Here is a 27,953-nt window from a genome sequence, read left to right as displayed (position 1 = left end):
TTCCTCTAAACCAGAGATTCTTGGGGCACCTCAGTGGCTCGGTCGGTTAAGTGCCTGACTCTTGATTTCAGCTCAGGTCATGATCTTAGGGTCATGTGATCAAGCCCTGCATTGGGCTCCATGCTGGACATGGAGCCTGCTTAAGATTCTGTCTCTCCCTCTCCCTTTGCCCCTCCCCTTGCCCTGCTCATGCTCTCTCTCTCTCTCTCTTAAAAAACTAAGAATAAAATAAAAAATAAACCAGAGACTCTTAACCTGAGCTATCAGGAGACCCATGAAACCTCTAAAGTTTTCTGATACATGTTGTGTTCATGAACAAAATGCACTTTTCTGAGAAGATGGTGTATAGATTCAATCAGATTATCAAAGAGGTCCATAACCCAAAGAAATAAAACTAAAACCAATTAGAAAGATCAAGAAATGTCTAGACCTACAAGTCCAGAAGATGTCATCTCAGCTCATAAAACACTTTAATGAATCCCGATATCCTAAGTTGTTTTAGAAAAATAAATGACCTCATTGTTTTTGCTGATGTCTCTGTTTTATAATGATTTAGGATTTTTTCCTTTCATAGTACATATTTCTTGACACTCAACTCCATAATTATATTATTGTAAGTTATCTGCTTTCAGACTTAAAATTTCTTGTCTAAGAAATTACTCAGCCTTCTGAATTTCCCATGTTTATTTTGGTCAAATCTCACTGACTGCTCAGTTTTCCAGCTAGGGCGTGGAAACCCCATTCCCACTTGTGGTTGGAGGCATGTTTGCAATAAGAACTGAAGGCACTGTCAGTTCCCTGAATCACCTGATGCCCAGTCAACAGTGATTCAGTTCCAATGAGCTGTTCACTAGCCCTGTATTCTAGGCTGGAGATAAAGCATGAGTCTCCTCATCTAATTCCAGAAACAACAGTGCCATAAAATTCAACTCTGCCTCCACCAAAAAGAAAAATTAAAAAAAATTTAAGGAAGCCCCACCTCCTACACATTCACTGAAAATAAGGCCCAGGGAAAGTGCATTCCCTAATGTCACGTGGGCTGCTTGAATATTTAATGTTTCTACACAATAAGGCTGCTTGAATATTTAATGTTTCCCCCACCGAAATGTAAACTCATGAGGGTAGGGATTTTTGCCCCTTCCATTCACTTTTATTTCCAAGGACTGAAACAATGCTAGCAGAACACAGAGTGAATATATGCTGAATTATGAGTTGGAAGAATGAGTTGACTAGATAAAGGAATGAATGAAGGTATTGAAAGCCTGTGAAAACATAAATAAAGTTGCTTCCCTTTCACATCCTTTAGCACTTATGTTCCTTTGCTCCTCTCAATCTCACCCCCTTTCCAGGTTATTCTCTGTCTCACCAATTATATTTATTCTTCAAATCCATTTAAAACCCAATCTCTTCTCTGAAGTTTTCTTTCACCTCAACCTTGTTCCAATTCCCTATAGCATATACCTCTACCATTTATTCATTGACATGTGGTGACCATCTAGTGCTTTGCAATGTTATTAACATAGAAGACACTAAACAAATATAAGACAAGGCCTTAAGGACTCTCCATTCAATTCAAGAGAAGTATACAATTGGGAAATAAAGAAGGAATTCTGTTAGATAATGTCTAATAAAGTACCAACATGAGTAATAGAAACAAACAAAATGCTACAGAAGGTTAAAATAAGGTATCTCTCCAACCCCATCCCCCACTTTTACCCTGGCTCCATTTTGTTCCAGTGTTAACAATAACATCATCCCTCCATACCTAGATGCTTGGTCTGCCTAGACGCTCTGCTTGCCTTCTTAATGAATTTTTTCTTATCCTTCAAAACCCAGCTTAGGGTCACCTCCTTGTGAAACTTTTTCTGCTTTTCTGCCCCCAACAAAATTAACCATGCTCTCCTTCATACTTATGTGTGCTTCTATCATTGCCACTTACCAAACATCTACTTGCTAAACTTTGTGTTTCCCCTCCCAGACAGTATTCCCATTCCTACCTGACAATAACAAAAATTGACTGTGTCATGAAGGGAATAGTTAAAGGAAAGCTCTTTGGGATACCTCATTGTCCCAGACAATTTTCCACTGACAGACTTTCTGGACCCTAAAACAAACCAAATCTACGGTGGCCTTCCATGTGAAATCCTGGCATGACATAAATTCATCATTGATTTGCACCCAGAAGTTGTTGAATAGACCCAACTAAGCTCCATAAAAACATTGTTAAGGAGGTAGCAAATCTCAAAAACTCCTGGTGCAGCCTGGGGCCCTGAAAACCTGTAGTGAGCACTTAGTTGTTCTTTTGTTGTAAAACAGACCTCAGTGGGCACCTGTGTTTTGCTCAAGTTTCAGTAGCTTTTTCCTTGTTTAAAATAAAGCATACCATTCAACATTTCTGGATGACAATTCAGCCTTATCTACTGAAATTTAAAACAGATATTCTTTAATTCAGCACTTCTAGGAATAAAACCTACAGAAATACCCTGCACATCTGTGAGACAAGTTTTATAAGGATGTTCACTGTTCCACTTTTATCATTATAAAATACAATGGAAATCGATGAAATGTCCAGCAAAAAGAAATGCTATGTAATATAACATAACCATTAAATGAAATAGGGCGCCTGAGTGGCTCAGTTGGTTAAGCGACTGCCTTCGGCTCAGGTCATGATCCTGGAGTCCCGGGATCGAGTCCCGCATCGGACTCCCTGCTCAGCAGGGAGTCTGCTTCTCCCTCGGACCCTCCCCCCTCTCATGCTCTCTCTCTATCTCACTCTCTCTCTCAAATAAATAAATAAATCTTAAAAAAAATTTTAAACAAATAAATGAAATAAATCTATATGTACTGACACATGAAGTTGTCCATTATTTGTCAAATAAATAAAGTTGCAAAGCAAAACATAACAGGCCTAATTTTTTAACTATACACAAAGCTGTACATTCTGATGTTTGATTTATATGTTCATGGAAACAGGACAAAACAGATACATCTGGGAAGTCATTTGGGAAAGAGAGGAGGTGAAAGAGGATTGTAATTTTTTTATTGTCTGCACCTTTTTTTTAATTGCACAGGGTATGTCTTCCTGAAATACCCTCTATTCAAATGGTAGACATTGGGTAATATGATGTCTGCAGCTAATAACTCACCTAATGAAATGTTGGGAAATGAAAGAAACCAAATGATTTCACAGACAGCTAAGTCCTGATTGGCCTCTCAGTTGCCAGCCTCCTAGAATTGAGTTTAAATTCCTTCTACAAACTTACAACTCATCAAAGGGTAAAATTATTCACTACATACACTGGCGCGATCAACCGGACTTTGAATATCATTTCACCCATACATTTAGCCAAGTGGAGAGAAAGGTAACATTAATTGGCCATATTTCAAACAGAACTTCTTAAAAAATATCTTCTCTGAAAGGGAAAAAAAATAGAGTGAAAGAGTGACACTACTTTGTTATTATAGGTAGCATTTTGAGACATGAAGACTATGATTCTACTACTTTATCTTCTAGGATCAACTCAGTCATTACCGGTAAGTGCAATATGTTTATTTTATTACCAACCAGCCTCAGCAGCACCCTCTGCTTGTAGACATAACTTTTTTCCTGCACTCCATCAACACTGCTCTGTCCTGTGACCCATCCCCTTAGTTTTCTGTTTTTATTTTCCAAGGTGAAAAATGACAAATTAATAAGGTGTCAGTGCATATTTCAACATACTTAGATTTTTAAAAAGCATCCACTCTAACATGATAGAATTTCAATTATTTTGGCAGAACAGTGGGGTAGAAACTAGGGGGGAAAAGGAATGCCTTAAATTATATCTACTCAAAGTGGATAATTATTTTACTTTCCAAGAAGAATTTAAGATTTTCTTGGCAAATGATTATTTTCTCATGACTAAAGAGGTAAACTACATTTTCTGACTTTCCTAATTGGAAGCATGAAACATGTAGACTATGTAAACCCTAAAAATGCTACCAAATTGTATGACTATATAAACTTTAAAAGGTGATCGAAGTGCACAACAGCAAGAGGATATTACAAAGTGGCCAACTTTTTTACTTAGAACATTGAAAACTATGTTCACATATAACATGTTTGAAAGAAAGGAGTACTAGTGTTCGAATACATACTCCAATTGTCCTCCAATATTTTATAGACATAGATGTGGCTGGTTTGCCTCTCTAAGTGGACTTCCCTTTGACCATCTGAGATGACATTTGACATAGAGAAAAAATTAGAAGGAATTTTCTATGAAATAGAAGAACAAAAAGAGACCATTCTTAGTTGAACTCCCTTGACACATCTATAGTCATCCATACAATCAACAAATACTTACTGAAATCTCTATGTACCAGATACTATGCTAGTGCTGAAAATACGATGGTGAGCGGGGAAGAAAAAGACATGATCCTTCATGGTGTTTGCAAGGATTGTAGATACAATAAAGATTTTTTAAAGAAATGTTAAATTATAAATTATAACTATGCTTAGTTCTATGAAGATGAACAGGGTGATCTTATAGGGAGGGGATAGAAGCAATCTCCTTATTTCACTCCAAATATACTTATGTCCTTCTTTAAAGAAGTTGTCTGCCAAAATTTATCTTTGAAACAAGGTAAATTAGTAATTCTTTTGTAAAACATGGATTTTTTTACTTCAAACAAATTTACCGAAAGGTTCTTCTAAATAGGGTGTCTTTAGTGTATTTAAATTACCACACAATTTGTGAAAACTCAAAATAAGTAAAACTTTCTGGGCACACAGCAATCATTCAAGGTTGACTGAGGAGTGGCATACAGGTTAAAGCAGGTTGCTAATAGCCAATGATGTGAAAGCAGCTGGAGAGTTAGTGGAGCAGGGGATGCAGGGTGTGACACTGACATGTCTACAAGGTATAGTAGTGATATTTAATAAATGAAAACTCAGGACACATGGACAAGGTATTTTTTATTATTTGTAAGTGAATTTATTGAATCATCATAAAGGCATAAAAAATGAATCAATGATAATTAGATAGATGATATGGATGTCAAGGACAATTTCACCCCTAGAATTCAGTTATTCTTAATACACTAGGAAAATACCCAGGCTGGGAAGGAGATTGAATTTCCATTACGGGAAATAACCTGTCAGGCACAAGGCAGAAGCAGGAAGCTTCATGAAAATGCAGTAGAAGTTATGGCAACTTACCTTCAGGCATGGGGGAAAAAAGCAAACGTTTACAGAGCTAAGGTGCAGATGATGTATTTCATGTCCTGAAAAAGGAGGAAGGCAGTTACAGAGAAGAGAAGGAATCCTAGGAACTACTACCTGAGGTCCATGTGCCCAGCCCCACCCTAGACCCCTCCCCACCACACCCCTCTGCTCTGGCATTTTTCCACTCTACAATTCCATCTCCTGTCACACAAGAAACTTCCCAGGGAGTTAAAACTACTCCAGAAACACACAGAGCCTAAAGGCAGACATTTCTGCATTTGGGACAGCTTGTTACATCCTGGAAATAAATGGATACAAAACCTCAGACCCATCCCTGCCTAATCTAATATTTGTTATCACAGACGCAGTTCAACCTTGCTTTGGGACTTCCTCCAACAAAACCGGCTCCACATCAGGCAACACTACTAAACCAGCAGCAGCCAAATCAGGTGAGAGTCCTACAATAGGGAACATTTGCAGATCAACAAAGGAAACATGGGAAGACTAGTGAATTTAAAATCAAGATTTACATAGTCTTATGGTTGAACAAGGGAAAAAGACTTTCTCTTTGGAAAAAGAACAACAAAAAAGAACCAAAACACTTTTTGAAAATGTTGAGCAGGAAAAGCAAGCCATCTTCATTCTTTTTCTTTTTGTCTCAATAATAATTTGGTTTAGCAACCAATAGTAAAACCTGAAAAGCAAGAGCTACACCTAATGACAAAGCTTGGTCATCAATGCCCTTGCACTACTGTGACATAGTCACATGTGGTATCTGCCAGAGCTAGCAGGGTTTAAGGTATCTCTATAAAAATAACTGGATTTCCTTATAATTTTCTTAAGTTCCATTGTTACTGATGAGCTGATGTTACTGTAAAATTTGTTTATGTAAAAACTTTTGAAAACTGTATTGTCTCTTGGCTACCCACTTCTTCCCACTCCATCACTTGCTCTGCTCTAAAGGATCCCTCTTTACCTACATCTAGAGTTTGTGAAGTAGTACAATAACACCAAAGTCTAAAGTTCTCTTTTTAGTTTACGGACATTAGAGAGCACTCAAGACAGGACCCCATCTCACTCCTTAAGGAACCTGAAGATTATACAATTTGAGGATGCTGTTTAAGAAAAGGAAGACAAATTTAGATACGTAAAATTAAGTACTAAAGTATATAATTTATTATTTTATTTTATTTAAAATCAATTAATTAACATATGGTATATTATTAGTTTCAGAGGTAGAGTTTAGTGATTCATCAGTTGCATATAACACCCAGTGTCATTACATCATCCTTTATGGCCATCACCCAATTACCCCCATCCCCCCTACCCACTTGCCCTCCAGCAACCCTCAGTTTGTTTCTCAGTTTAAGAGTCTCTTATGGTTTGTCTCCCTCTCTGATTTAGTCTTATTTTATTTTTTCCTCCCTTCCCCTATGTTCATCTGTTTTGTTTTTTAAATTATACATATGAGTGAAGTTATATGATATTTGTCTTTCTCTAATTGACTTATTTAATTTAACATAATACCCTCTAGTTTCATCCACGTTGTTACAAATGGTTTTAAGATTTCATTTTTTGATGGCTGAGTAGTATGCCATTGTATATATACCACATCTTCTTTATCCGTTCATCTGTCGATGGACATCTAGGCTCTTTCCATAGTTTGGCTATTGTGGACTTTGCTGTTATAAACATTGGGGTGCATGTGCCCCATCAAATGACTATGTTTATATCCTTTGGGTAAATACCTAGTAGTGCAATTGCTGGGTCATAGGGTAGCTCTATTTTTAACTTTTTGAGGAACCTCCATACTGTTTTCCATGGTGGCTGCACCAGTTTGCATTCCTACCAACAGTGTAAGAAAGTTCCCCTTTCTCAACATCCTCACCAACATCTGTTGTTTCCTAGCTTGTTACTTTTAGCTCTTCTGACAGGTGTGAGGTGGTATCTCATTGTGGATAATTTATTATGAGATAAGAAGTAAGAGCCAATTACACATTTTTAAACTCAACACATTGCTAGGATGCCACTGGGGGCCACAGAAGGGTCATTGCTGGTGAGAGGCCCCAAAACTTCAATTCCATTTACCATCATCCTAAATCCCCCTGTGACGGGAATATAGACACTTAAGGGTATCTGCCACTGACAGCATGGTGGAAACAGACAAACTCTGGTCTCACATCAATTTCAATGCCCCTACAGGTATTTCCCTCTTTAAGTCTAATACCACTGACACAGATGTTCGCACTGGGGTCAGATCTGCAGCTGGTAAGTACTCTTTTATATCATTTTAATATCCACTGTTAAATACAATACCTAATGTTGAGTGTATCCACAAATACACACACACATATTCATTGTAGATAAGTTGAAAGGGAACACAGAAGAGTCAGAGCATAGGATCTATTCAGTACATCATAAAAATTTTTCTTAACAAAAGGGCTTCTAAGGGAATTAATCAAATTCTCATGTCTTAAACTGCTTTAGTTCTTCTTACCTCTTGTTCAAGCTCCTCTGCACATTCCTCCAACATATTTTCCTCACTGCCCCTACAATGTCCACACACCCACACAAACACTATGACCACTATCATCACCCCAACTGGAGCAAACTAGAAGGGGTAGAAAAATCTTCATTCTTCTCATGGACTATCTGTATAGTTTACTCTGTTTGGGAGAAGAAACATAATAAATTCCTTTCCTGATTAAGGTAGTCAGATTTAAACATAGTATTAGACTATATTCAGACTAGATATTTCATTGTGACCCTCACCATTTTTATGGGGAAGCCTATGAAGAAATTAATTTCTTTATAAGAAAGCTATCAAAAAAATCTCAAGAACCATAGTTATTATAGTCAAAAGTGGAAAGTGATGATAAAATCATCCAAGTAATCCTCAAAAGAACAGGTTCATATGGGAAAAGTTAGTCCTGGACTTTATGGTTGTACTAGTAGACTAAATAAGTCCCTGAACTTCATCTCTATACCTAATTCTTAATGCAATAGTATATCACATACTTTTTTTATGTGTGCATAGCAAATGTTTATATTTGCATAGAAAATCCTCCCTTTAAAGATATTTTACATTTGGTAAACACGTTTTAGTTTCTTGAATGTTCAACATGAACAACACAATGACAATCTTTTTTGTTGCCCTATAGCTAAATCCTGCTGCAGGGATGGCACCTGGTACCCAGACCCTCCCACTGAACTTGGGGGGACTGAACACACAACAGCAGCTGCAACCCCAAGTAAGCTCAAGATGGGAGTTCAGTTCAACATTGGGGAGCATTTTCTATCAAGTAGAAGCCTAAAGGGAAGGAAAGAACTTTTTTAAGGTTCTTAAAAGTTTTACATAGAAGGGGACCTGAGTGGCTCAGTGGGTTGAATGTCAGACTCTTGGTTTCTGTTCAGGTCATGTTTTGGGGGTCCTGGCATGGAGCCCACATATGACTTCATGCTCAGCGGGGAGTCTGCTGGGATTCTCTCCCTCTCCCTCCGCCGCTCCCCCCCTTCTCTCTCTCTCTCTCTCTCTCTCTCTCTCTAAAATAAATAAATAAATCTTTAAAAAATCTTACCCAAAAATTTACAGAGGAATGTTCAACTGAACATAGATCATCTTTGGTAATTTGGTCCTTGATGAAAACTCACCAAGAAAACTGAACGTGCCACCCCATAACCTCTCTAGAGTACATTTGTAACAGGTAATAGGAAAATGTGAGGTGCTGGGGAAGATTAAAAAGTAAAGAATATAAGGGGAGAAATCGAGAGGTAGCAGGATTCTTTTCTACCTTGCTATTTTCTATAGAAGACTTTCTGGGTGACCAGAATCATCCCAAAGAAAAAATTGAGAGATGGATAAAGTTTATTTCCAGCAAATCTAATCTCCTTTTCTGTGCACTTGCTTCGTGCCTCCTCTCAAGTCCCCAACAACTCTCTAGTTCCTTCTCCCTTCCCATCATTACGTGCTTTCAGGAAAAACCCCGAAAAACCCTCTCCCACTAGGATTTAAATGATATGCGTAGGGCATCACTCCGATCAGAAGTGTTGCATCTTAACTACAGACAAAGCTCAAGTTATACCTTCTTGAAAGTTCTCTGAATAGCTTAATGACTTGGAGAAAAACACAATGATCTCTTTACAGCTAGACTAAGTTGTTTATAGATCACTTATTCCCTCTAACACATGAACTCAGCCCCTATCATTCCCACATAAGGTCTAATTTTTTGTAGAAGCTGTTTTATGTATTACATGTATTGTGTGTTAATTATAGAGAATTAAGAAAATATAGAAAAGCAAAAAGAAACATAAAACTCACCCATAACCCTACCCCCCAGAACTAAACATGGTCAGCATTCTAGGGTATGTCCTTCCAGTCCTTTTTCTACCTACACATGTAAGTATATTTTTTAAAGAAAATATGTTCTTACTATGTCTAATGTTCTATAATCTAATTTTTTCACTTAATGTATTTTGAATGGTCTTTGTATTTTGAAATATTCACCTATAAAATTGTTTCTATTGATTGCTTAGTATTCTATCATATTGCAAAAATTGGGGTTTTTTAATCAAAATTTTTGCTTCTGTAAACACTATTACAGTGAACATCCTTTAACTAAGTCTTTGACCATATCAATGATTATTTCCTTAGGACCAGTTCTTAGGAACAGGGTCCAAAGGCATGCAAAAGTGTAAGACTTTTAATACACATTCCAAAATTATGAAACATAAATACAGCAATGAACCAATATATTCTTACCATCTTCCTACCACCATGGACACCTCCAGGTCTTAATAAGAGCAAGCTTGTCTTAATCAGTAATTATAATCAAAGTTGACTTTAATTGACAAAACAATTTGAAGTTGCTCAGTTTAAATTCTATATCATATGCAACTAATACTTTTCTCTGTACTTTCATTTGTCCAAAATAACAACACAAGAAACCCTCTACTGCTTCATTTATCCATATTTATGAAATTCTGTGACATAACTAATTTTTACGTTTTTTAATATTGAGATGTATACTTAATTGTCTATCAGTCTGTTTATTTTTTACAGATATATTAGAGCCTTCACTCCAAGTATTTGCTGCTTATTTATATCTTAATAATAAAAGTAATCCTCTGAAAAAGACTAGAGATACAGGCAAATAAAATGAGAATTTCTTTAACACATGACCCTGATATAATCCATATGCTACCTTCCCAGCTTCAGTTTCAATTGTTGCCCTGCTTTAACCTTGAAGCCCAATTTAGTACATCTTCATATTCACCAAAGAATATCCACTGGAAGGGTGCCTTGGTGGCTCCGTTGGTTAAGCGTCTGTCTTTGGCTCAGGTCATGATCCCAGAGTCCTGGGATCCCTGCATCAAGCTCCCTGCTCAGTGGGGAGTCTGCTTCTCCCTCAGCTCCTCACCCCACTCGTGCTCTCTCTCTCACTCTCTCTCACTCTCAAATAAATAGATAAAATCTTAAAAAAAAAAAAGAAAGAAAGAAAGAAAGAGAAAGATGGTGCACCTGAGTGGCTCAGATGGTTAAGCGTATGCTTTCGGCTCAGGTCATGAACTCCAGGTCCTGGGATCGAGCCCCATGTCAGGCTCCCAGCTCAGCAGGGGGTCTGCTTCTCCCTCTCCCTCTGCCTCTCCCCCTGCATGTGCTCTCTCTCTCTCTCTCTCAAGTGAATAAATAAAATCTTAAAAAAAAAAAAAGAATATCCACTGGAGTCAAAGGCATTAGTAGGCACTATAGAAGTCAATCAAGTTTGAGCAGAGAGAGTTTGATATTGCACGCTCCCCAGTATGCACTAATGTAAATCAATCCCCATTCTCAGTAGGGATTCTTCAATGTCTCCAGGATATGCCAACACCTCTTTGACCTCCTGTGCAGCCCCAGCCCTCCAATCTTGTGTCTCCCTATGCAGAGTGGCCTATATCCTCTGCCAGAAACCTGGGCACCCGTCCACAGCTCTCATCTATCAAAGCAAGGCCAAGGTGGTTAAGGGTAAACTCTAGAACCACGAAACTCTGGTCAAATCCCAGCTCTCTGGTTACTATGTGTGTGATCAAGTTGCTTCACCACTCCGTGGCTCATTTTCCTCATGATTTAAAATAGGGATTAAAGTAGAACCAACCTCCAGGGCTGTTATAAGGATTAAATGAGCAAATAAACAAAAAACACTTAGAACAGGGCCTACCACACAGTAAACACTCAGTGTTAGCTATTTTTATTTCAAACAATTTCTCTACTAAAAACTAATAAAAAATTTTTCTCCTTACTGTTACATTGGTGAAAAACTAAATTATCTTTAATTACACTTTTTATTTACACATCTGTGGTTTCCTATTTGTATCTTTTTGTTCCTTCGAAATGGCCTTTAAAGAAGAAATCTCAGTTATGCTTTTTTTCCAAATCCTGAGTGCCCCTTCCCTTCACCCTACTTTCCAATCACCATTCTGAAAATTTCTTCTTTTTATTGTCAGTAGCCAAGGATCTGACTGACAGTAAGGCTTTTTTCTTAAATATATATACTTAAATGTATGTACCTTTTGGCATTATGGGTATTACTGAACAAACTATCTTGGGAAATAACAAAGTTAAGAGTCTGTTTCATAAGACTTTCACATCTTTTGGGTTGGTTAGTGTTAGAATACCCATTTTGATGACTTTCATGACACTATGTGAATGTCTATAGAAATAAAAATAAACTTTAAAACACTAGTTCTCTTGGACAAACTCTAGGTTAGTTCTTAGAGTACTAGCACATGCCAACACCCCACCCAAATCTTTTCAACTAAAACTTTATAACATTTAAGTGGTTATCAGTGACCAGTAAATTATTTCTCACTTATTTCTAAGAACTCTGCCAGTATCAAAATGATAGAATATCATCCATAATTTTCTACCAGTGCTCTATTTTAACAGCACAATATCCAGGTAACCATTATGAGACTAAACATATATGCTTTGATAAATCTTTGTGTTTTAAAAATCCATCTTTAATGAGTCTTCTGAGATGCCATATGAAAGAAACATGCATTTTACTATTATTATTACTTGTAATAACTTTCAGTTTGGAGATAGCTTGAGGCCAAAATTATTTTTTGTCCATCCTATTCAGTAACTTCTACCTCCTGACTGTGTTGCCTTGGACTAAAGTTTCTAAATCTCTCTGGGTCTAAGTCGGCTTTTTACAAATTGGATGAGTTCCAATTCCCAAGCAACTCTATGGGTTTCTGTCTATGACCATAGCCGATGCACTGGTAAGAAATACTTCTTCAATGAATATTATATACTTTTAAGAAAATCTCAGTATTTGTATCATCTGCTAGAACTTACCTTTGAATATATTTTAATTGAATTTTTCACTCTTTTTAGATGTTACCAGTTATTGTAGCACACCTTGGAGCCCATGTAAGATTATTTTGTAATATGATTTTTATTTTAAATCATCATAGTGTGAAATATGTCATCCTGCTTCAATTTACCAGATAGTTGCCAAGTTTCCTATTTACTTGGCGCTGTATGAACACTGATAATTATGAGTGGGCCCTTATTGAGCATTTACTACACACCAGGCACTGTTCTAGGTATTTTATTATTTGTTATATACTATCTCAGTATTCAAAGCAACCTTTGAAGATAATATTTTTATTTATAATTTGAAGAGGAGTAATTGGAGATACAGTTATTCAGTTATAATCACACAGTTAGTAAATGTCAAGGGTAAATCCTTTAAAGCATACAGCTAAGAAAAAAATAAATTAATGGGACTGATCTAATGATTAATGATTTGGGGGATTTCTTTTTTAATCTCAAATTTATTTATTAACCATGTATCTTTTCCCTAAAAATGATACAAATACTTTCCTCTCTCCCTATTTGCCTTTGCGAAAGGTAATACTTGAGGTCATTGATAAAATTACCAAGGGTCAAGGTCATATATGACATGCATCAGGTAGTAGCTTTTACTTCTGAAGCAGAATGAGATATAAAGTTCGTATCAATTCTTAATTCCACAGCTGGGAACACATCCCAGTGAAATAATCTGAAATATAGCAAAGGTCTATTTACAAATACATTCCTCAAAATAATAATATTTGTGGTAGAGAAAAAATCAGGTGCAACTTAAATTTAAACAAAAGGAAAATAAGATTGAGTAGATGGTGCAATGTAAAAACAAATACTTTGTAACCATTCCAAAAGTACATTTACTTGTATTTGTCACTAGTAAGTTTAAATGATTGTGGGTGTAATATTAGAAGAAAAAGTAAGACCCAAATTATATAAATGACTTATATAAATTATATGAATAGCTTCCATTATGTAAAAAACAAAAGTGTGAAAAACATCTGGAAGAAAATCCATCAAACTGTATGATGGAATGGTATTTTTTTCCTTTGTTGCTTTCTGCATTTTCCAAGTTTCTTCCAATGTGCATGTATTACTTAGTAATAGAAAAATGTATAACTTTTAAAATGCAGAAGACTTCACATCACTCAGATATTAGGTATTAGCAGTCCAATATCACATGCTGACTTAAATTATGTGAAACAAGTCATAAAGGCAGTTAAAATATTGTCGAAAATTTAAAATCTCTCTTTACAAATTTTACAAGTATTTTAAGTTTTCAAATTATGTTATATATATCTTGTCTCTATATATTAAAATTTGTCTAATAATGTGTTATTATTTTCCTTTTAGGGTGCTATCCTTAGCTCAGAGGAATTGGTAAAAAAAATAATAATTACTAGCATTTCAAATTCTTCTCACTACTATCATAGTCCTGCTTTCTGTCCCCACACAATCTCTCTTGACCACAACCCCTAAACCTGGTGCATACTACTGTAAACTGAACATTTTTTATAGATCCTTGCATCAAGATACTTTTGTCTAACTGAGGATTTCGCTCTTCTTCTCCAGCTACTTTTCCATTAATTTTACTTAGCTTTTTTTTCTCATATATTGATATTAGATTCAGTTCTATCCAGAAATTCAATGCATATTTTTAAACTTTATATGATTAAAATCTAGGATTATAAATTATTAAAAAGCATTCAATATAGAATAATATACATACTGGTATTTGTTGCAGGAAAGATTAATTTTCTTGGCTTAAATTTTTAATTTTTATAGGAAAATGTTATTTTTCTAGCATCTTACAGTGATGCATGGACTCTTCCCTGTACACATGAATAACTAGAGGGCTGAACCTAAATAAAATTCATCTTTAGACACTTCTGTAAATTGCCCCATAAGTCACTTTTAGGAAACAATGACTTGAATTAATGTGGTATCTAAACATGACGCTGAAGTTAAGAGTCGAGGCAATATCTTGGAAGACAGGTTTTCTTTTAAATCTTTCTATTATGAAAAAGGTAGAGATTCACTAGATTGTTCACAAATAAAATCAATGGGGCTGTTTTGCAACAATAGTACATGAACACCCACATCTACCAGTTATTAAGCCAATTTTGTGTAACAGGCACCTTGGTAGATCTTTTACATACATTGCCCTTAATCCTCATCAAATTACAAACTACAGATTTTCTTTTAAGTAAACTATGCCCAACGTGGGGCTTGAACTCATGACTCCAAGATCAAGAGTTGCATGCTCTATGGACTGAGTCTGCCAGGTACCCCACAAAGCACAGATTTTTTTTTAAGCAAAACAAATATTTTTTCCTCTTTAATGATGGCTTTTTTATTTTTTTTTATTATGTGCAGTTAGCCACTGTATAGTACATCATTAGTTTTTGATGTAGTGTTCAATGATTCATTAGTTGCATATAATACCCAGTGCTGATCACAACACATGCCCTCCTTAGTATCCATCACAAAGCACAGATTTTTAACCCAGCTTTACAGATAACGAAACTGAGGCTCAGAGAACTTAAGCTACTTAGGCCCCAAGGTCAAGAAATAGTAGATTCAAATCGAAAGTCATTTTTCTATCTGCTATACCAGTGGTTTTCAAATTTTTTTTAAGTAACAGCTGTATTTTTCATGCAGCTAACATACACACACACACACACACACACACACACACTTCATGAAATAGTATTTACCCTACTGTACAGAATGAACTTGGTAATTTACAGTTTATTCTTTGTGTCTTATTTTTTAATGATGGGCATTACCACCTTTTTGTTTCAAATCTATGAATACCATGACCCCTTGCTTGAAAATATCTATATTCCACTCCTGTCTCTCTTCTGGCGTAAGTCTAATTCTGGCTTTGGTACCTGGTAAATCTAAGACAGTGTTTCCCAAACTTCAGTCTTGGACCACCAAATTAAGACAACTCAGGGTGCTGATAAAAAAATGCAGATTTCTGGATCCTGCCCTAGATCAGCTCAATCAGAATCTCTCCAACAGTGGAGCCTGGGAATTACCTTTTAAACAAACTTCTCAGGCGGTTTTATACAAACTAACAATTAGGAACTATGCTCAAAGAAACTGACTTGTATCTTAATTATGAGCCCTCAACCCTTTTTATTCTATGTCAACATTATGAGAACTGAGGGGTTTCAGAGAACAAGTCCCTGTCTGAACTTTCTCCAAATCCAGTTTATACTAAATTATTTCTTCTTAAGAGGAACTTCTTACAGTAATTTTTTCCAGAAAAAAAATAAACGTAGGCAGCAACAACATTTATTTCCAGTATGCAAATCATTGACAGACCTACACAGAGAAGTTCATTGAGTAACCTCAAGGAATATACAAGTTGCTGAATTGACAAGAAAAGTATTTCTGACTGAATATTCCAATGCCTTCAAAAAAAATAAATAAAAAGAAACTTGAAGAGATGCAAATCATGAGATGAAGGTTGATTGACTAATTTTTCCATTAATTTTTAGTGTCTTTAATTACTTTAAAAAATTCTGGGCAAATGAGAGACTATAATTTAGGTCAATAGCAGGGAGATAGCCCAGCATAATTGTATGGATTTCCTGCCTTAGTTCTACCTCCAAATACACACAAGATGAACAAATTATTCATTATTCCTTCTCCCATGATTGTGACTTACCCTTTCTGAGGGAAATAAAATACAGCATCGAATTGTAGTCATGAAACTAGCATCAGGCTTGCTCAGAAGAGGGAGGCATTTCTTCTGAGGAATGCCCAGTCTTTATTATTTTCTCTGACTCTGCCCTTTCCATCCTGCCATTCCTGCCCCAAGTTGCTGGCCTCAAAGGAGGAGAGGCTGATTGACCAGCATTCAAATGTGTCCTTTTGACTTTGTTTGCCTTTTCCTTTCCTCCTTCCAGCCGGTGGCCCCACAAATCTTCACAGGCCTCATTTTTCAGCCACTGCTCCCGGGAGCCCTCCTGCCTCCCAGTCCAGCTAATCCAGATGCCCGGAATGGAATTCTCCCTGCAGGGCAAGCAGGAGTGAATCCTGCCATCCAGGGAACTCCAGAGGGCTTCTCCCCAACTCCCAGCGACACAGACGATGACTTTGGTGTGACCGCCCCTGCAGGCATCCAAAGGGGCATGCACACCACCCGGGAAACCTCCACTGGGCCTCCAAATGGTAAATTCTCTGAGCCAGGAAAATGCCTCAGGAAAGTCATCTGCAGAGTGGAAACAGAGTTCTTTGTCTTGCCTTGACCAATACAGATCCTAATAAAATCAAGGATCCCCTTTACCTAACATTCACAATTGATTCCTGCAATGTGAGGGAATATTTTTACTGGGCCACCAATCCTACCTTACCAACCCAGGAAGGAGACATTTAATTGCTGGCATAACATATTTTCTATCTTAAGTTGGATCTGGAAGTCTTTGAAAACAGACTGTGCTCTCCCTTCCTCATCTTCCTCTGACCCCCAAACATATACAGGCCCACAGCAGACACAATTAAATCAATCATCATACTCTTATCCACTCACTGATCATGGATGATCAGCAACACCTTCTTAACATAGTGTTGCAGCCACTAGTCATAGATGGGAGTTAGCACGTAGGTGAGCACGCGTGCCATTCTCTTGAGATGGGACTTATGAAATGTTGCAAAACTAAACTCTTTAAGCACCAAAATGCAGAGATAATCATTTAACATGCAGGGATGTCTAGAATCAAATGTCCTTGGAAATAACAAAAGAATGATTTGATATTGATACTTTTGCTCCAGAAAAGTAATTTGATCTCAAGTAAAAATGCTTAAATCCAATATGCTTTTACCTACTTCTTAAAAATATTTTATTTTCTTCCAGGAATTCAGTAAGCTGTTTCAAATTTTTTCAACTAAGGCACCACATATGTGGTGATACATGCGAATCTTCTTCACTGATCATATCATGGAATAGATGAAGACACACTAGAGAGTATCAGAAGAATCTCTTAGTTTACCTAATGTTCTTGAAATTTCAGAAAACATACTCTTCCTAGAGAATAATGACTTCTGAAAAAAAATAATTAAATGGATAAATTTGTCTTTGAAATGTAACCCTATGCCACCATGGACCTGGAAGATATATATATTAAACGTATTTTGAAACTGACCCTTTCTCTTCTTTTGGGCATAGAACGGTGGACCCTTTCAGAAACTGCATTCCCTTGGGACACTTAAATCATGCTAATGGAGGACTTGCTTTGGAGTATGGAGAACTGCAGTCATGAAGTGGATATTCAGCAATATAAGGATAATTTCCTATTTCCTCACAACCAACTAATTACCCACTCTCTCCCATAAGAGCCACAACTTTAATTTTCTATAAGCACATCTAAAATACAAAGAGGAAACAAAGAATTATAAATCATACTGCCTGTCCTCAGGTTGCTCATATACAGAATTAGTGATTTGGGCATGTAATGCTTAATCTAGGTATATCTAAAAGTGAGAAATGCTATGAAATAATCACCAGAGGTGATTCTCTTGCTCTACATGTCTAAAAAGAATTTAATCTGATTTAAATTTATCGCTCAGACAACTGCAGTTCATTCAGAGTGGGGGGGGCGGGGAGAGTAGAAGGTACTGACACAAACTCCAGTAGAACTCCCACCAAGGAAAGACGTAGATAGGTTTAATAACATTCCTCACTATATTTGATTCAGCCCCATTAGTATGGAACAAATCCAAATATACACCCACAAAATATATTCCATGTTAAGTTTTTCAGGTAGTTAAAGATTTCCTAATGGTTAAACATTTGTTAACCACAGTGTTCCAGATTTGCAGAATCTGAATAACACCCTTATGAATTGTCAAGGTTTTCATGGCCAAATGAGAGTAAATCAGGATTCAATTTTCCAAAAATATTTTTCCATTAGTCTTGTGTGATACTAATTAAAAGTGCTATCAAAAGATTTCCTAGAGGCGCCTGGATGGCTCAGTCAATTAAATGTCTGCCTTCCGCTCAGGTCATGTTCCTAGGGCCCTGGGATCAAGCCCCATGTCGGGCTCCCTGCTCAGCGGGGAACCTGCTTCTCCCTCTCCTTCTGCCTCTCCCCTACTTGTACTCTCTCTCTGACAAATAAATAAATAAAATCTTTAAAAATAATAAAATTTCCTAGATGATCGTTTAGCAAAAAAATTCTCTCTGAGCCTCATTTTTCTCATCTATAAAATGGGAGCAAAAAACCCTGTTATAAATGCCCCATAGGTTAACACAATTATCAAAGTAGATAGTGCTTGAAAGTGCTCTGCAAACTCCGCACCACTATAGAAAGTCATTTTATTGACTTTCAGTAACATTCCAACCAACTGAAACTACCTGTCCTTCCAGCCCCACCCTTCCTCGGTGTGTTTTAATTATTAGGTTAGGTGTATGATTACCAGCTAAACCATCTAGACCAAGTGTCTTTCTGGAGTATGCTACTCCTTGGGGAACCTGAAGACTTTCCAAGAACTACAGGTAAACAGATGGTTTTGAGGACACAATCTCCATTCTTAATCACTACATGTGTACTTTCCAACCCTAACCCACTTTCCAAAGACTGACCCTGCCCAAGAACATGTCTCCTCTTTCTTCTCCCCTTCTTTCCTTACGAGCCTCTTTTCCAACATTACCAAAAAAAGGCCTATGTCTCACCTACCACAGAGCTCACTGTGGAAAACTGCTCATAGAAAACCTCCAAGACACAAAACAAATGAAGAATTTCAAATATTGGTGTTGGTGTTGAGAATGAAAATAACCTTTTGCAACTCAGTAGTTTCTCGTTCTTAGCTTTCAACAAAATTAATTGAGGATCTAATGGAATTACCAGGTATTAATCATTGAAAACATTTTTGATGGTAGAAATTAAGAATAAAAAATTAAAATGTTTAGTTATTCATTCATTTAAAGGTATCAATAATAAATAAATTACATGTTGATACAAATAACATATTTTTACATAAAATACTGTTTTATAAAATTTAATGAGAATGCTTAATTTAATTAACAAAATTTAGCGAGAAGAATGGATTTATCTTTGAAATCTCTCTCATGTCTGACTTAATAAAAGATAGGGTTCTCATATCTGCTTCTGCATTCAATCTGTACCTGTCACAATATGACATGTGTAGCTGCTGGAAAATTCCACTGTGTACTCTTGAGAAATGAGAATGAAAAGACAACATATGATCTTTATATTATTATAAGAGTAGTTTAACACACTGATGTACCAAAATGATATCAGGGACCCCCAAAAATCCTCACCACACTTTGAGAACAACTTTGAGCAATGTCGCATCCATTTTTTTAAATCTTCTCCCTAGAAATGTACTGAAAGTACATGGTGATCTGTCACACGTGTGTGACTTCACACACAGGCCTTCTCATTCTTACTGTAGCTCTACAGTCTGTACTGTACAAAGTAATTATGATACAGTCTATTTCATTCAATTCCCACCAAAAAAAGAAAAAAACTATAGTAAATGTAAAAAGTAGGTGAAATTAATTTTGATAATACATTTTATTTAATGTTATGTATATAAATATTATAATTTGACATACATTAAATATAAAAAATTAATTATCTGCTTTAGATTCTTTTGGGGGTTCTAAATTTTTATAATCAGATGAGTATTTCCATTTACATCTCAGTTTAAACTAGTTACATTTCAAATGCTCAGTACCACATGTGGTGAGTGGCTACCATATTGGACAGTGCAAGTCTAGATTTAAGGAAAGAGCCACAGGTTAAAAGTAGAATTCCCATTTTACTGATGGGAAATCTAAAGCTTGGTATAAGTCACATGTCCAAGGTCACAGAAGAGCTAGCATTTGGTGGGGATGGCATTTGAACTTGGGTTTGCATAATAAGTTATAAAATTAAAAGAAATTTTTTAAATTTCCAAAAATTAAATTTAATCAATAATGCTAGAGGAAAGACCAAATCATCTTTCTATTCTCTCTATAAAAAAAAGATACTATAAAATCATTGTCATATAAAAGACAAAAAAAAAGTCAGAAGTAAATAAGGATGATCTTTTCAACAAATGGGGCTGGAACAACAGAGATATACATATGCAGGAAAAAAAAAAGAATTTAGACACTGACCTTACAACTTTCACAAAAGTTCACTCAAAATGGCTCATATACCTAAATATAAAAGGCAAAACTATAAAATTCCCAGAATATAACAGCAGAAAATCTAGGTGACCTTGGGTATGGTGATGATTTTTTAGATACAATACCAAAAGGGCTATATGAGAGAAAAACCAGTAGGTTGAACTTTCATTAAAATTAAAATTTTGGGGCAACCCTGTCGGGACCCCTCTCACTCTTGAGAGCTTTTTCTGTATCTTCACTTAATAAACTTCTACCACTTTACCTGAAAAAAATTAATTAATTTAATTCAATTAAAATTTTCTGCTCTGCAAAAGACAATGTTAGGAGAATTGAAAAGACAAGTCATAGACTGGGAGAGAATAGTAGCAAAATCAATAAAGTACTGTTATCCAAAATATACAAACTACTTAAAAAATTCAACAATAAGACAACAATCCAATTTTTTAATGGACAAAAATTTTAACAGATATCTCACCAAAGAAGGTATACACATGGCAAATAAATATATGAAAAATAGAAAAAGCTGGACATCATATGCATGAAATTACAGATACCACTATGTGTCTATCAGAAAGGCTAAAATCCTCAACATGGATAATACCAAAAGCTGGCAAGTATGTGAAGCAACAATAACTCTTATGCATTGCTGGTGGGAGTGCAAAATGGCATAGCCACTTTGGAAGACAGCCTAGATTTTTCTTCCATAACTTAGCATACTCTTAAATGATCCAGCAATTGTACTCCTTGGCTTTACTTAAATGAGTTGAAAACTTAAGAATCTTCATACAAATGTTTATAGCAGCTCTACTCATAATTGCCCAACTTGGAAGCAACCAAGATGTCCTTCAGTAGAGGACTGATAAACAAACTGTGGACCATCCATATAATGAAGTATTATTCAGCTATTAAGCCATGAAAAGTTAACCTTTCAAAGGAAACTTAAATGCATATTGCTAAGTGAAAGAAGCCAATCTGAGAAGAATACATACTATATGATTCCTGCTAGATGACATTTTGAAACAGGCAAAATGATGGAGGCAGCAAAAAGATCAGGGTTGTAGAGGTTTAGAGGGAGGGAGGGATCACTATGTGGAGCGCAAAGGATTTTTAGGACAGTGAACCTATTCTCTATCATAAGGGATGATAGATACATGTCATTAGATATTTGTCAAAATCCATGGACTTTATGACATAAAAAGTGAACCCTAATGTAAAATATGGAATATAGTCAATTAAAATGTATCAGTATTGGAAGGGCCTGGGTGGCTCAGTCAGTTAAGCATCCAACTCTTGATTTCAGCTCAGGTCATGATCTCAGGGTCATGAGATTAAGTCCCACATTAGGCTCTGTGCTCAGCAGGAAGTCTGCCTGAGATTCTCTCCCTCTCCTCCTGCCCCTCATGCTCTCTCTCTCACAAATAAATAAATAGATCTTTTTTTAAAAAAGTATCAGTATTGGATCATCAAATGTAATAAATGCACCCACCCATGTAAGATATTAGTAATAAGATCAATGGTTGGGGTGGGGGAAAGAGGACAAATGGGAACTTCCTGTACTTTCTGCTCAATTTTTCTGTAAACCTACAACTTCTTTTAAAAAGTTCTACCAAGGGGCACCTGGGTGGCTCAGTCGTTAAGCGTCAGCCTTTGGCTCAGGTCATGGTCCCAGGGTCCTGGGATCGAGTCCCACATCGGGCTCCCTGCTCGGTGGGAAACCTGCTTCTCCCTCTCCCACTCCCCCTGCTTGTGTTCCCTCTCTCGCTGTGTCTCTCTCTGTCAAATAAATAAATAAAATCTTTAAAAAAAAAAGGTCTATCAATTTTTTAAAGATACCAGAAAAATTTGTTGGTATTTTAAAATATTAGCCCACAAGGTTTGCAAAGTGATATGGTTTGTTAGAAATGATCAGGCCAAGAGATAGAAAATACCTCCCCCTTGTGATCCTGAGACAGAAAAACTAAAAGTGTAGCGAACCAACTAGCGAGAGGCAAGCAATAGCCCTTTTAGGGGAACAAGGCACTCTTAGAAACAAATTTAGTCTCTAACCTGATAGCCATCCATAAAAATCCAAGTTAGAACTCACATAGTCAGGAAGAAGGTTGAGGAAGGAAAACATCTAAGAAATCAGAGAGTGTATGAGCAAAATAAGTGATTGATGCCTATACCATGGGAGTGACCTGGAAAAGAGGAAACAAAATTCCATAACGCCTCCAACTGTCTAAGTATCCCTTGGGTAGGAAGACCCCTGCAGGTCAGGAAAAGAAATTACACTAAAGGAGCCATAAAAATGTAGGCTCGTTCTCCCAATGAAATATTGGCAGACCTCACCAGTAAATATCTAATCTGTTAGAAGCCACATTCAGGAAACTTAACAGAACTAAGCAAACATAGTTACTAATCATGATAAATTAATTATTAATTAATTTTACATGATTAATTATATATACTTATAATATTATAAATATTATAAATTATCGACATTATTAATATAACTAAACTATAAATTTGTAAAACTAAAACTATATACCTAGAATGAAATGAAAGCGTGATTGATTTTAGACCAACACGTAGGACAAATAATTACAACAATTATTCATTTCAGAATAAAATTTAAGACAGAAAAGCAAACCAAGAAACAGACCCTTAACTACAGAGAACAAACTGATGGTTACCAGAGGGGGAAGTGGGTGGGGGAATGGGTGAAATAGGTGATGGGGATTAAGGAGTGCACTTGTGATGAACACCAGGTGTTGTATGTAAGTATTAAATCACTACTTTATACATCTGAAACTAATATTACATGTATGGTAACTAACTGGAATTTATTTTTTTTCAATTTTATTTACTTATTTGAGAGAGAGAGAGCATGGGGAGGTCAAAGGGAGAAGCAGACTCCCCACTGAGCAGGGAATGCGGGACTCGATCCCGGGACTCCAGGATCATGACCTGAGCCAAAGGTAGTCGCTTAATCAACTGAGCCACCCAGGTGCCCACTAACTGGAATTTAAATAAAACTTTAAAAAATTTTTTTAAATTAAAAAAAGAAAGAAAATAGCAACTACTTTGAATTAAACTTCCTTTAAATTTATAAACACAAGAAAACATCACATATAAGAACATCTCAACAAGTCATGTACTTATGTCCCTTCTGGAATCTACTAAACATTTTTAGAACCTAAAGAACCTATACCATTTTATTTTATTTTATTTATTTGTTTCTGTGCATCTGAGAATAAGACAATTTGAAAAGTCATAGAAGACAATTTGTCAAAGGTGAGTTGACCACATATAAGTTAGCACATATAAGATCACTTTCTGTGCAGATAATCCCACCTTCCCACCACCATTCCAGGTGGATAGCCACCACTGGTTTCCACGGACATATTCATATTGCAAGTTGTATCCTCAGTACCCTGGAGGCAACTACCTGAATGGCAATATGTATTTCTAAAAACTTTTATTGTCACTCTCCTTTCTAACCCTCTGACCTATGTTTCATTTATTAGGTTTTTTTCTTTTTTTCAGCTGTATCTAATCTTCAGCTGAACTTGTCTATTGTTTTCTAATTTTGTTTACTGGCATTTTCAATTCTAGAATTTCTGTTTGGCTCTTTTTGAAATCTGTTATACCATATTTATAGTTTCTTGTTCTCTGACAAGTTCTTCAAGCTTTGTTTTTATCTCTTTGAATATAGTCTTAGTTTTTTCAAAGCAAAGTATAACCCTAGTTATTGTGATTCTAATTTGTTCTCTCCTATTTTGTTTTTCTTCTCTTTCTTACTCATGTGATCTTGCCTCCTACTGAATCAAGTTATCTTTGATAACGTCAAATGTTGTTTCTAAAAATCTTTGTAGAAAAAGGCCAAAGAATATTTTTGTTTGTTTCTGCCTGGAGCCCAGGGGAACATCATTTTGGGTCATCTTCATTCAGTTTTAGAGTTTGAGATTTTTCTGGTCCTCTCAGATAATAGAAATCACAGCTGCAATTCCTCCAGGACTTACTCCCTTCTGGCTCACCTTTACTGGGCCCTAACAACAGTAAATAGTAGCTCTTCAGGGCTCCCAATTTTGGTGGGCCCTAGACTTTGACTGCTGTCCCTCTAGCCTAGCCAGTCTATTAATCATGCAGGCCAGCCACTTCTAAATTAACCACCAGCCCCAGGGCAAAAATGGCTCCAAATATTGGACTCCCCTCTCTAGATTTCCAACCCTCTCCTGGATCTTGGCCTAGTAATTTCTTACTATGCAATTAACTCTTTGATGGTTTAAAATTTTTTCAATATATCATTCATGTTTTTTAGTTTTCTCAAGCAGAGAGAATCTATCCAAATGACTTCATCTACCATTACTGAAACCAGAAATCCATTTCCAATCTTTACTCCTAACCCATTCCACAGTATCTTCAGCAAGGGGGAGATCTACTAACAATCAAAAGGTGTATAGTACTTGTCTACACATTTAATGCAATCCCTATCAAAATAACACCAGCATTTCTTACAGAGCTAGAACAAACCATCCTAAAATTTGTATGGAACCACAAAAGACCCCGAATAGCCAAAGCAATCCTGAAAAAGAAAAGCAAAGCTGGAGGCATCATGATTCTGGACTTCAAGCTATATTACAAAGCTGTAGTAATCAAGACAGTATGGCACTGATACAAAAACAGACACATAGATCAATGAAACAGAATAGAAAACCCAGAAATGCACCCACAGCTATGTGGTCAACTCACCTTTGACAAAGCAAGAAAGAATATCCAATGGAAAAAAGGATAGTCTCTTCAACAAATGGTGATGGGAAAACTGGACGGCAACATGCAGAAGAATGAAACTGGACTGCTTTCTTACACCACACACAAAAATAAATCCAAAATGGAGGAAAGACATAAATGTGAGACAGGAATCCATCAAAATCCTAGAGGTGAAAATAGGCAGCAACCTCTTTGATCTCAGCCATAGCAATTTCTTACTAGACCCATTATCAGAGGCAAGAGAAACAAAAGCAAAAATGAACTATTGGGACTTCATCAATATGAAAACTTCTACACAGTGAAGGAAACAATAAAACTAAAAGGTAGCCTACGGAATGGGACAAGATACTTGCAAATGACATATCTGATCAAGGGTTAGTATCCAAAGTCTATAAAGAACTTATCGAACTCAACACCCAAAAAAACAAATAATCCAGTTAAGAAATGGGCAGAAGATATAAATAGACATTTTTCCAAAGAAGACATCCAGATAGCTAACAGCCACATGAAAAGATGATCAACATCACTCATCATCAGGGAAATACAAATCAAAACCATGATGAGAGACCACCTCACACCTGTCAGAATGGCTAAAATTAACAAGACAGGAAACAACAGATGTTGGTGAGGATGCAGAGAAACCCTCTTACACTGTTGGTGGGAATGCAAACTGGTAGAGCCACTCTGGAAAACAGTATGGAGATTCCTCAAAAAGTTAAAATAGAACTACCCTATGACCCAGCAATTGCACTACTAGGTATTTACCCAAAGGATACAAAAATACAGATTCAAACGGGTACATGCACCCCAATATTTATACCAGCATTATCAACAATAGCCAAACTATAGAAAGAGCCCAAATGCCCATCCACTGATGAATGGATAAAGAAGATGTGTCATATATATATAATGGAATATTATTCAGCCATCAAAAGGAATGAAATCTTGCCATTTGCAGTAACATGGATAGAACTAGAGAGTACTATGCTAAGCAAAATAAGTCAGAGAAAGACAAATACCATATGATTTCACTCATATGTGGAATATAAAAAACAAAACAGCCAAACATATGGGAAGGGAAAGAGAGAGAGCGAGGGAAGCAAACCATAAGAGATTCTTTTGATAGAGAACAAATTGAGGGTCGATGGAGGGAGGTGGGTGGGGGGTGGGCTAGGTGGGTGTTGGGTATTAAGGAGGGCACTTGTTATGATGAGCACTGGGACTTATATGTAAGTAATGAATCACTAAATTCTATTCCTGAAACCAATATTACACTATATGTTAACTAACTAGAATTTAAATAAAAATTTGAAAAAAAAAAAAACAGTGTATAGTGCTCAAGGAGCTGGTCCTAATACCTGTAGGTACTTGACTCTGACCTGAAGGACTGTCCTGTACATTCTTGTGGATGCTGTGTATGTGCTTCCTCAGCCGATGTCAGATTGCTCAGTTAACATACTGTCTCTCCCCACCCTCTCCACTCTGAGGGATGAGATTGTTGGGTTGCAGAGAGAGAAAACTTATATATAACTTATATATAAGTTATATATATAGAAAACTATAATAACTATAGACACGTTTCTTTATCATTGCTCAAATCAGACTTTGTGTCAGCAAGTTTCTCCTAGTTAATTATCAATCGTTTCCACCCTCCACACCCTGTCTGCCCCACACACTGTAATTGCAGTCTGATTTGCTTCTCAAAGGAATGTCTCACCAGACTAATTGAAGCTAATTGCACCAGTGCAATCCTCAGAAACATGCTAAGGGAAGTTTTCAAACCAGGCAAGTGGCTACTAGATGGGTCTGCTGGAAGTTATGAGTTTACATTCTCTTATCTGATCCAATCTCTGAACCATTACAATGGCATGCACATTTAATTTTTTTTAGTCTAAGTGCTCTAAAGAAGTCAAATAAGGACACACTGTAGAGTTCAGAGTACATACCCGACTGTACAAAAAAGAAATCATCTTCATATTCCTCTTTCTTGCATCCTCTATTTTTTAATGGTATCACCATATTCCAGATCACCAAAGCTGATAACCATCCTGACCCTTTATGCTCCCCTCTTCCCCTGACAATCACATCCAATCAGATGACAATCCTCTCCAGGTCTGCCTCCACTAGCTTGTAAAATCATAAAGAAGATTACATGGGATTACCTATTTAGAGAACACTCGACAAACTCTCTAGCATATCGTAAGAATGCAATAAAGAGGGGTGCCTGAGTGGTTCAGTTGGTTGAGCATCTGACTCTTGATTTCCATTCAGGTCATGATCTCAGGGTCGTGAGATCAAAAGCCCTGCACTGAGCTCCGTGCTCAGTGCAAGTCTGCTTAGGATTCTCTCTCTTCCTCTCCCTCTGCCCCTCCCTTTGCACATGCTCTCTAAATAAATAAATAAATAAATAAAATCTTTTTAAAAAAGAATTCAATAAAGGTTGGATGATGATGATGATGATAATTGCATAAGGATCACCCTGTTTTCTGACCTTAAGGGCAAGA

At 36.5% G+C, this 27,953-nt stretch overlaps 1 protein-coding gene across 1 annotated transcript; it reads left to right on the top strand.

Annotated features, from left to right (window-relative positions):
- The first annotated feature begins 3,480 nt into the window (after window positions 1-3,480).
- AMTN (amelotin) lies at window positions 3,481-16,813 on the top strand. Its single transcript, XM_028100575.1, has 7 exons — window positions 3,481-3,534; window positions 5,566-5,652; window positions 7,406-7,471; window positions 8,365-8,454; window positions 12,579-12,614; window positions 13,905-13,931; window positions 16,472-16,813. Exons 1-7 carry the CDS (start codon window positions 3,481-3,483, stop codon window positions 16,811-16,813), a joined length of 702 nt encoding a protein of 233 aa, XP_027956376.1.
- The last annotated feature ends 11,140 nt before the right edge of the window (window positions 16,814-27,953 follow it).

This window comes from Eumetopias jubatus, unplaced genomic scaffold, assembly GCF_037043125.1.
Source record: "Eumetopias jubatus isolate StellerSeaLion01/CBP00866 unplaced genomic scaffold, mEumJub1_p1.0 scaffold_2, whole genome shotgun sequence".
In the NCBI taxonomy this organism is placed as follows: domain Eukaryota; kingdom Metazoa; phylum Chordata; class Mammalia; order Carnivora; family Otariidae; genus Eumetopias; species Eumetopias jubatus.
Note: the sequence above shows the minus strand (reverse complement) of the source record. Positions and strands in the feature narration are given on the sequence as shown.